The sequence below is a fragment of the Saprolegnia diclina genome (genome assembly GCF_000281045.1).
Source record: "Saprolegnia diclina VS20 unplaced genomic scaffold supercont1.54, whole genome shotgun sequence".
Classification (NCBI taxonomy): Eukaryota; Oomycota; class Saprolegniomycetes; order Saprolegniales; family Saprolegniaceae; genus Saprolegnia; species Saprolegnia diclina.
The window spans coordinates 152,643-162,923 of NW_008246121.1; the positions used below are offsets into that span (position 1 = coordinate 152,643).

At 57.9% G+C, this 10,281-nt stretch overlaps 3 protein-coding genes and 1 non-coding gene across 4 annotated transcripts in view; 3 read left to right on the forward strand and 1 right to left on the reverse strand.

Moving 5' to 3' along the window:
- The first annotated feature begins 878 nt into the window (after nt 1–878).
- On the forward strand, nt 879–951 carry SDRG_12960. Its single transcript has one exon. It is a non-coding gene; the product is annotated as a tRNA-Val (tRNA).
- Nucleotides 952–1,312: 361 nt separating this feature from the next.
- SDRG_12961 (hypothetical protein) lies at nt 1,313–1,657 on the reverse strand. Its single transcript, XM_008619044.1, has one exon. The coding sequence runs from the start codon at nt 1,651–1,653 to the stop codon at nt 1,366–1,368; it is 288 nt and encodes a 95-aa protein (XP_008617266.1). The 5' UTR covers nt 1,654–1,657; the 3' UTR covers nt 1,313–1,365.
- A 1,825-nt stretch (nt 1,658–3,482) lies between these two features.
- On the forward strand, nt 3,483–4,902 carry SDRG_12962 (hypothetical protein). The gene has a single exon (XM_008619045.1). The coding sequence runs from the start codon at nt 3,486–3,488 to the stop codon at nt 4,827–4,829; it is 1,344 nt and encodes a 447-aa protein (XP_008617267.1). The 5' UTR covers nt 3,483–3,485; the 3' UTR covers nt 4,830–4,902.
- Nucleotides 4,903–8,073: 3,171 nt separating this feature from the next.
- SDRG_12963 (plasma-membrane proton-efflux P-type ATPase) overlaps nt 8,074–10,281 on the forward strand; it is a gene marked incomplete at its 3' end in the record, with an annotated part of 3,330 nt that continues 1,122 nt past the window's right edge. Inside the window, exon 1 of the mRNA XM_008619046.1 lies at nt 8,074–10,263. Within this exon, the coding sequence (XP_008617268.1) occupies nt 8,243–10,263 (2,021 nt within the window). The 5' untranslated portion in view covers nt 8,074–8,242. The remainder of the gene's footprint in view (nt 10,264–10,281) is intronic.

Genomic DNA, 10,281 nt, shown 5'->3' on the forward strand with positions numbered 1-10,281 from the left:
CGTATCGAAAAGTGATTCATCAGTGATGGTATTTTCGAGGTTAAATCAATATGTGATAAAACCCAGTAAAATCGGTTGGACTGAAAGGTTCAGAAGGATCAGCGAGCGATGCATCACCGTGGAGGTCGTCCAAGCTCTGGCGTGCGCGCTCACTTCCGTTGCACCAACGAGCAAATAGAGACCAACAAGTCTCTCATGTACTTCGTCTGTAAGTGGTGCGAGGCTGCCCACAAGGACAAGCCTGACGACACGCCTGCGCCTCTGAAGATCAAAGGCCGAGTTCAGAATACATCCCTTATACACACCTCATCGATGTTTCCAAAGTCTTCTCGGCGGAAATGTCGCGTCTCCCGTGATGATTATGTTGTACAAGATGATGACGTGGACACTGATTTTACTAACATGAACATCGGTTAAATCGGCAGGTTAAATCGATTAATCAATCACTGATTAATCGATGTTCATTTTGAACAGCATTGATATTTCGCCGGGCGGCTTCTGCATCGCTATGCAAAATGAGGATCCGCCAATCACATGCGAGCTGAGGATTGTCCCGATGATGTTGAGTTTGCCCCACGGCCATTTTTGGTTTGCCCCGCAGCGTTTAACGTGTGGGTTTTGGCCGAGGTGAGCGTTTATCCTAGTTCGAGTCTAACTAGGATATATGCTCCTGTTCGACTGAGCATAGAATCAGGACCTTGGTCTTCGGTCGCCAGGGTGCGGGACCTTGTCCAACTCGGTGCACATGCAAATACATGTGCATGCAGTTGACAAAGCGAGTATATGGCAGAACAAAAAGCGCCGTTGTGCCAGAGGAAAAGCCGAGCACGGAGCCAGCGCTAGGTCAATGACGAAGAAGGGAAGTCGAGTTTCGCAAGGTCCGTATCGTCTAGTGGTTAGGACGCAAGCTTCACACGCTTGAGATCGAGGGTTCGATCCCCTCTACTGATATGTTTGCCCACAACCAAGAATTCACACCATTCGAAAGACCCTGCACACATGGCTCTTGTGTGAGTCGTAGGTACTAATACAAGGCTGCGTGACGAGACGACTCACTCGATCCAGCGACTCGATCCAGCGACGTACGTATCCATCCATATTGGTCCACGTTGCGTTGCGACACTCATCACGATCGAAACGACCGTGTCCATGGCGTGGACACGCACACATGGGTGCGCCCGCCGCCACACGTCGGCCTTGTTCCTCGTACTAGAGTCTCGCGCGACGTTGCTGGCGAAGCGTGTCGTTTGAGTGCGCTGCAGTTCATCGGCCGCTCTTCCTCCTCGACTCTAGCGGCAAAGCCAGTACACGGGTCACCCGGCGTGAGTGGTAGTTGTTGTTTTCTTTCGAAGACCTTTTCGATACCTACAAAGTCGAATGGGGCGACGGCGGCTCGTTGAGAAGGAACGCCACGCGCAGACGAAGGTCCAGCGGCGCCACGGCAGTCGCCTCTTGACGGGCCTTGCGCCGGAGGTACTTTTCCCGCTGGCGCAAGCGCTCGCGTTCCTTGTTGTCGCCGTAGTTTGCACGCAACTTGGCGAGGACGTCGTCGCGGTGCTCGTAGTAGTACTTGAGCGACCGGGACCGCGGGCTCTTGGGCATCGACAAACGCAGTGCCTCGTCGATCGTCGGACGGTCGGGGGCGCTGCCCATGATTGTTGTCGTCTTCGTCGTTGAGATGGAAACTGAGAGCGTAAACACAAACTTAACGTTGGGTGTTCGATCGCCTTCCCAGCGAACACGGCCATATCGATGATTTGCGAAGAAGCAAATCACAAGCTCGTGTCTCGACACGTTCTAGTACACGGAACGGTCCTGGAGCTTGCAATGAGGCAATCACACCACCGAGTGCTCTTGGTTGGTGCGAGTGTGAGCGCGTAGTAAGTGGTCGAAATTCGCCGTCCGACTTGCCGCGCGCTCGTCTCAGGTGCCGAATGGGTACCAGTCCAACTACCAGGTCGACACACTACTGCGTCGTACTGGAGGGCAATCACACGGTAAATGAAGCAGCAGACATTCTCCGGGTCGGTGGCTGGCAGTCCTCGCGCCAGCGTGGGCGTCCAATAGTATGCGTGTTTTTATCCCAGCTGTACAATGGCGTTATGTACAATACCAGTGAACGCGCATGTCTAAAAACACATTATTTAATGCGACTCCCACCAGGAGATTCGCGCGCTTCTGTACTATTAGTACGCGTTAACTTTGAGCTTCGCGCACGTAGAGATGGACGTTCTAGTTCTTCGCTCACTCGCCAGGCTGTGCTTGAGTCAAACTAAACAAATGAGGATAAACAAAAAAACTCGTGGGCAAAGGGATGCTACTTGTAGCAAGTCGAAGGTGCAATGCTGGCGACGATGGATCATTCGCTCCCACCAGGCAAAAGGGATGGACTTAATTCCTACATAGAGGTACTAACCGGATACAGTAGGACCTTGCGATCGCACCGCGGGTTCAAGCCCTTCAACTCGCAGTTCCTCTACCATTACCACACACCCGGCAATTCGATTAGGGGTAGGGTGAGCTCTCCGAACGCAGAGAAAGGCCAGGTTCGTCTGATATCGACGCGTTTATGCGAGATAAGACCATAGATACTGTGTATAAAGATTATCCTAGCTCGCTCCGGTTAGAATCAATGCCAGAGCCACTCTATGGTCATGGGCATCTTCGCGTGTTTCGGCCGACCAACGGGATCGTCTCCCACTGCCATGGATTCTAGTAATACTAGTATCCATACTAGTCTAGTATAGCAAGCGCTTAGCAGTAGGAATCATTCTTCAAGCATTATTTGTAGCGCATGCTGCCGTCATTTCGATTCATCGTAAGCGAGAACATGATCCATCGTCGATACCGAACCCACGTGAGTCCTTGGCGAGCTCGTCGACAGTGCTTGACGATAGGAAGCCGACGTGCATGCATTGCCGAGAGGTCTTGAGCGCGGATAGAGATCGCTGTCCTACCCAGCATCAACGACTGCAGAAACCACCGACTGCAACCCTTGAAGTTGGCGACATGGTGCAACATTGATGCCAAGCGTCGGCTCCATGGGCTTCTACCACAAGCAGCGCTGCCCGAGCGTCGAGGCACATGCGCGGTGCAGCTATGGCGGCTGTCGGCGCGTCGGGCAACATGGCGCTACCGCATACGTGGAGTCCTGGGAGCGCGGTCACCGCTCGTCGCCGTCGCCTTCCCTTGCTTGACATATCGCAGTGCCATCGTCGTCCTCGCCGCTTGCTCGCCGGTCGCTTCATGGTGGCGCCGCAAGCAGCGATGGCGGTGGCAGCCTCGGGACGTTGCCTGCCCATCTCCTGCCATACTAAGATAGTACTAGTACAGTGTACAGTCCGGGCCGATGCGCAACCAAAGATCGCGCTGCACTTGAAGTTTGTATGACCGTTGTACGTGGCGATTGGAGAACGCAGCATGCGCAGACAGGCCCAAGGGCCCCTTGAACCTTTTCCACAGAGAAGGTCACTTTTCGATTCGCGATGCGCTTGCTCAACACGTACGAAGCCATCTTGGCCCGCGTCCACGACCTCCGCCTCGACTCGCCGCTCATCGGCGTCGTCGACCTCGACGTGCTCGACCCCTCGACGTTCGACGTCCGTGCGTACGTTCCGGCGCTGCAGGCGTCGCTCACCTCGCTCTTGCTGACGACGCCAGCGCTGCAAGAGGTGCTCGTGCCAGGCAAGACAGCGACGATCGGCGCCACCGACGACCAGCTGCGCGCGGCCACCGTCGAGCTGCGCGACGAGACGGACGACCTGCTCACCAACTTGCTGACGATCCACTTTGACCTCGTGGACGAGGTGCCGGTGCGCGTTGTGGTCACGCACCCGTCCCCGGTGCTGGTGCGGGTGTACCTTGTCGTCGGACATGCCTTTACGGACGGCCACTCGCTCTTTTCGACGCTCGCACTGCTCCTCGCCGGTGTCTCGGACGACGAGCCGTCAACTTCAACTGCCCCGTCGCGGACGCCGTGGGCGCCGCGCCCGCAGCCGCACGACTTGCCGTCGGACGTCACGTGGTGGCACGAAGTGACGGGCATGGCGGCGTACTCGCTCCTCGTTCTCAAGCAAAAGCTGTTTGGGCATCTCTGGAAGCCCAAGACCGACACGAACGAGACGATTGCAAACGCGCTCTTGAGCGGACCCGAGTCGTACCCGCAATTTGCCTACTCGGCGACAGTCCCGGCGCCGATTGTGGCCCGTCTCCGAACGGCTTGTCGTGACCGAGGCTTGACCCTCTCGTCGCTCTTCAACGCCGTCCTCATGGCGACCGCGATGGAGCGTTTTGAGCCACCGAGCGTCACGGCGCAGACAATGATCAACCTGCGCTGGCACCACGTGCCGACCGCGGGCCTCGGCGGCTACTTGGCTGACTCGGACTTGGCGACGTTATACGCTGCCGACTACACTGCCGACGCGCTGCTGGCACCGACGACGCTCTGGGCCATGGCCCACGACGCCAAGTGGATCCTGTCGCCGCGGATGCTCAAGCGCGCGGTCGGTCGGTCGTTCTTTATCAACCGGCATCTCGAGGCGATTCGTCGCGTGCCCGCCGTCGAGATTGCGACGGGCGACCTCATGGCCGCCAGCTTTGTGACGTCCAACCTCGGTGCCACCCCGTACTTTGCGTCGTCGTACCCGCGTGGCCTCGGCGTGCGCGCGTCGCGCTTCTACTATGGCGCGATGGTGCCCTTCTTTGCGTTTAGCACGTGCAAGGACTTGCACGTGACGCTCACGAGCCGCACCGCGTGGCTCTCGATGGCCGACGCGGAAGCGTGGCTGGCGTCCTTTGTGACGACGCTCACGTCCCTCGTCGACGCGTAGTGTCTCTTGCTCAGCTCTCATCAGTCGCAACTCGCATGCTGCCTAAGCCCAAGATAATGTATGGACGCTCCCATTTTCGATGTGTGTTGACTGCTTGCACCGCCAGAAGAGACAGTGTGCTTGATGCATGCGATGGAACGATGCATACGCAGCGCTATGGCGTCGACGTGTGGCGTTGGGTTCGTGGGTATAGAGGAAGAGCGCACTCGACTTGTTGTCGCTGAGAGAGCTTTTCGACTGCAAGCAGCATTCCACCACCACCAATAACATACCGCGTTGCAAGATGCTCGTATCGTCGATTATCGCTCGTTGGTACGAAGAAGTGCGTCGACGAGCGGTAGGATGCCAACGAAAGCAAGCAAAGCTACAGCCGGCAGTGTTGATGTTGCCCGTCGCCTTGCATGCGCCAAGATCGCCTGCGACCGTGCATGCGTCGCCTGGCTTCATGGAGATGGTTCATGGCCTGTTTGGTGCGCGTGGCCGACGGCTCTTGACCTCCGGTCGAGAGCTCCAAGCACGTCATCGGACGCAGCGACCTCGGCTGTAGGTCATCTGTGGGGCAGGCGGCGAATTCAGTTCTGACGGCCAGCTCGGCCTAGGATTGGTCCATTTCATGCACGGTAGGCGAATATAAATATCACTGTTTTTGTATCGAAATCCCAATCGGCAAATATAACTCCGCTTTGATCCCACCGTCCTCCGGATACGGTTTCCGGTGGGCGGGTATCTTCCCGCCATTTTTCCCCTCGGCCCAAGCGCCGGCTCCTTCGCGGTATGAAAGAGCACCAAGATGACATCAATCCTCAACACCATTCTGTACACGATGAAAGAAAATGCTACGCTATTGTAATTACGAGTAATCGTACGATACACAAACCATAGATAGTCCTTGAAGAATCGCAACTGCGACCCCACTCTCATGGACGCTGGCTCTGGTCAGCTGCCTCTGGTGCGTTGTCGTCTCGAACCCTGTAGACCGAAGCAGTCGACCAATGATAGAATCAAGGCGCTCCGTGATAAGTACTTGGTCATCTGATGCGCTTGAAGCTGAGAACGGCTCCTCTTGCTCTATGGGCTAGCCGCTGCTGGAAGCATGTTAGTACACGTTTCGATTGTGCTTTGATCCTCCTCGGCCCTCGATCCTCGATCCTCGACGCCTGTACGCGGCATGACTACCTCTCGGACCTTCTAAGCGGTGTCTGGCGTCAACATATACAGCAGTGGTTGAGCCTCTGCGAGTGCCGAGGTTCGAAGCACAGGCGTCGACGAGAGTCTTCTGTTGCACAAGCGTGCGACCGGGTGCTCTTCGCACCGCCCGACGTCTGGTACTGCGACGACGTGGCACCTCGTGTGAGCGAAGGCCATTTAACGTGCCCTCATTACTGAGCACCACTCGCCACGGGCAGAAGATGTAGGTACACTTGACGGCAAGGACAACGGATTGCACTACCACGCTATCGCTCTAGGCCCACGGACAAGGTCGTTGACGATATCAGGGGCGGGTCGTGTCCTTTGCTGCTCGTGGAGACATCATTGAAGGACCCGCATCCGACTCAGGTATGGACGAGTACCTGATGCATCGCTGGCCTGCCCAGCAGCTCGACGCGCTTTGTCTTACGCTGCCAACTCGTATGAGGCTACCATAGTACCGGTACCGTAGGTCATGCACGAGGCAGCATCGATGGCGCCGTCCAAACGCCCAATACGCCTTAGTCGACACTGACGACGACGAGTGAATGACGTCCAGGGTTGGTGCATCACCTCGCTCCATGCATATTCACACCTCGACACGTCCGCCGTGTGCTCTGCCGTGTGCTCGGCGCCGGTCCCGCGCCCGCATGCGTCGTTGCTGCCACGCGTTCAAGCACGACCAGAAAGGCCATGCTCTCAAGTCCATTTGTCGTCGTGGCTGTGTGTAATGCAGCGCGCCACATCGTCCGACGGCCGCATCCTGCCGCTACGTCGACTGCGAGTCGTCTCGCACTCTCGCTATACTGGCCTTGTTGGCAGGCACGGCGGTTCGATGGCCAGACGCACAGAGGTATATACACAGCGCATGTGCTGACCATCACACCTCCGCCACGGACGAGCCAGTACCGGAAGATCGCACCAACTTCAACAATCCGCGGCCGCCATTCGATTCGTGGTATCCGATATCAGCCACAAATGCACGGCCACGTGTGAGTGCCCATCGTTCTTGTCCCCAGGCTGGCATTGGGGCATGCGACCAAACGGGTGACCAGCCTCTGCATGTGGGCGGCGCTTCAAGCTGCACCCGCAAGCTGTTGGCTTACGCTTCGGACTCGGAATCGTCGACGCCTTGCAAACGCCGACACGAATATGGCTCCTAGAGAAGCACCGCCGTGATCTTGGACAAAAACACATCCTCAAGAAATGCCCCTTCTACCCTGTCGCGGCATCCACGTCGCTCGCGTTGCCAGTGTCTCGAACCCAGTCGCGCCAGTGCTGACGATTAGCGCCTCACAAACTGCCGCGCTGAACTCGAGGAGGATCGGCGCCCAGATCCAAGAGTTGCAATCCACACGCGCAATGCTGCCACAGTGCGAGTAGCTAGCGATGCTCTCAATGAAAATGTATACCGGCGACACCGCTGGAGCTGCCTTGTCGCGGTTGCATCGTCGTCGTCGTGCTTTCGCCACTGTGTCGCGGCTCCTGCTCAGAAATCAGGAGTAGCGTCTCTATGCAGACGCATTCGAAGGCTACACTGTGGCGCTGACGCCACGCATCAAGGAGGCAAAAGGTAGCCAAGAGGACAAGGAGACGGCGCCGAGGTTCGATTCGTAGGCTGTCCCAAGTCGACAAAGGAGCCCAGTCCGGGGCGCCAAGCGGCGCTCTCGTGACAATTCTGGCCACGGGTCTGGTTCAATGTGGGACAGCACTCTGTTTCCACGTCGGCTTTGATTGGCCGAAATTGGGTATCCTGGCGCGTTTGCACCAATCGATGGCCGTCGGACGCTCCCGTGGCGCCACGTGCAGTGGCCGGCGGGCGCGGCGACATGTGCTCTTTGCCTTTGAGTATGTGCCACCTGGAGTCCACAGCATCTACAGTACGAGACGATCGCCTGCGAAAATCCACATTGTAGCCAATCAAGTGCGTTTGTTTCGGAAAGGCCATCTTCTAAGCCAATCAAACCATGGTCTGCCTGGCGATCGCGGCCATGTAACTGCGGGCTACGGCATGGTGCGACACCGCGGATGCTGGCCACCAGTAAGCGAGTGACGATGGTGCTACACATGGGCTGGATCCTCTACACAGATGGTAGCCGCGTTGGTCACGGCCAAGGCGCTTGCTCGGCCTCTCGGTCGGCCATTTTACATTTTGCTGGCCAACGTCCAACAACCGCCCCGCGCCGTTCGTTCCCGTTGATCAATAAGCAAATCGTACCATCAAGATGGCTGGGTATCAACCGATGACGACGCCCAACGACGCCAAGAACTACGTCAACGAGGCGGGTCAGGTCGAGTGGGGTGCCATCCCGCTCAACGCCGCGCTTGACAAGCTCAAGGCGACCCGCGAGGGTCTCTCGTCCGACGAGGCTCAGAAGCGCCTCATCGAGCACGGCCCCAACGCCTTGCCCAAGAACGAGGTCAACCGCCTCATGGTCTTCCTCGGCTTCATGTGGAACCCGCTCTCGTGGGCCATGGAGGTCGCCGCCATCTTGTCGATCGTCTTGCTCGACTACCCGGATTTCGGCCTCATTCTCGCGCTTCTGCTCCTGAACGCGTGCATCGGCTACTTTGAGGAGATGCAGGCTGGCGACGCCGTCGCTGCGCTCATGGGCCAACTCGCGCCCGAGTGCAAGGTCTTCCGCGACGGTGCCATGATCAACCTTCCGGCTGACCAGCTCGTGCCCGGTGATGTCATCCGCATTCGTCTCGGTGACGTGCTTCCGGCCGATGTCAAGTTCCTTGAGGGTGATGCCGTCAAGATCGACCAGTCGTCGCTCACGGGCGAGTCGCTGCCGGTCACCAAGAACGAGGGTGATGAAGGCTACTCGGGCTCGATCTGCAAGCAAGGTGAAATCGAAGCTGTCGTCACGAGCACGGGTATCCACACGTTCCTCGGCCGCGCCGCCGAACAAATTGCCGGCGTCGAGTCGCAGGGCCGCCTCCAGGAAGTGCTCACGACGGTCGGCAACTTTTGCATGGTCTCGATCATCCTCTGGTGCATCATCGAACTCGTCGTGCAAATGGGCGCCCGCAAGGACGAGAACCCGTGCTTGATCATTACCGACGGCTGCCTCGGCGTCGCCAACATCCTCGTCTTGATCGTCGGCGGTATCCCGGTGGCCATGCCCACGGTCTTATCGGTCACGCTCGCCATCGGGTCATCAGCCCTCGCCAAGGAGAACGCCATCGTCACGCGCCTCACCTCGATCGAAGAGATGGCGTCGATGGAAGTGCTCTGCTCGGACAAGACGGGCACGCTCACCCTCAACAAGCTCTCGGTCGACCTCGACAACTTGATCCCGTACAACGGCTACTCGACGGATGATATCCTCCTCTTCGGTGCTCTCTCGGCTCGTATCGAGAACAACGAGGCCATCGACGTCGTGTGCCACAACACGTACCCCGGTAACGACACGATGTGGCAGAAGTACACGCTCCTCCACTACACGCCTTTTGACCCGACGACCAAGCGCACGATCGCCAAGGTCAAGGACAATGCGACGGGCAAGATCTTCCGTGCCTGCAAGGGTGCGCCGCAGATCTGCTTGGACATGGACGACAACGCCGAGTCGCTTCGCGCTGAAGTCGAGGGCCGCATCAACGAGTACGCCTCGCGCGGCTACCGTGGTCTCGGTGTCTCGTACTCGGAGGGCGATGTCCCGATGGAGGAAGCCACGTGGAAGCTTGTCGGTATCCTCCCGCTCTTTGACCCGCCGCGACACGATACCGCCGACACGGTCAAGCGTGCCATCGAGATGGGTGTCGCTGTCAAGATGGTCACGGGTGATCACCGCGTCATTGCCATCGAGACGTGCCGCCAGCTCGGTATGCCCACCAACATTTTGGACACGTCGTTCTTCAACCAGGCGCCGCCGCCGGGTGTGAACCTCGCGCAGATGGTGTACGAGACGGACGGCTTTGCCCAGGTCTTCCCCGAACACAAGTTTGAGATTGTGCGCCAGCTCCAGTCGCTCGACAAGATTGTCGGCATGACGGGTGACGGTGTCAACGACGCCCCCGCCCTCGCACAGGCCAACATTGGTATTGCCGTCGATGATGCCACCGACGCTGCCCGTGCTGCTGCCGACATTGTGCTCGTGTCGCCCGGTCTCTCGGTCATCATCACGGCCATCCGCATGTCGCGTGAGATCTTCTTGCGCATGAAGAACTACGCCATGTACTCGATCGCGATGACGGTCCGTATCGTCTTGACGTTTGGCTTGCTCACGGTGTGCTGGAACTGGTACTTCCCCACGATCCT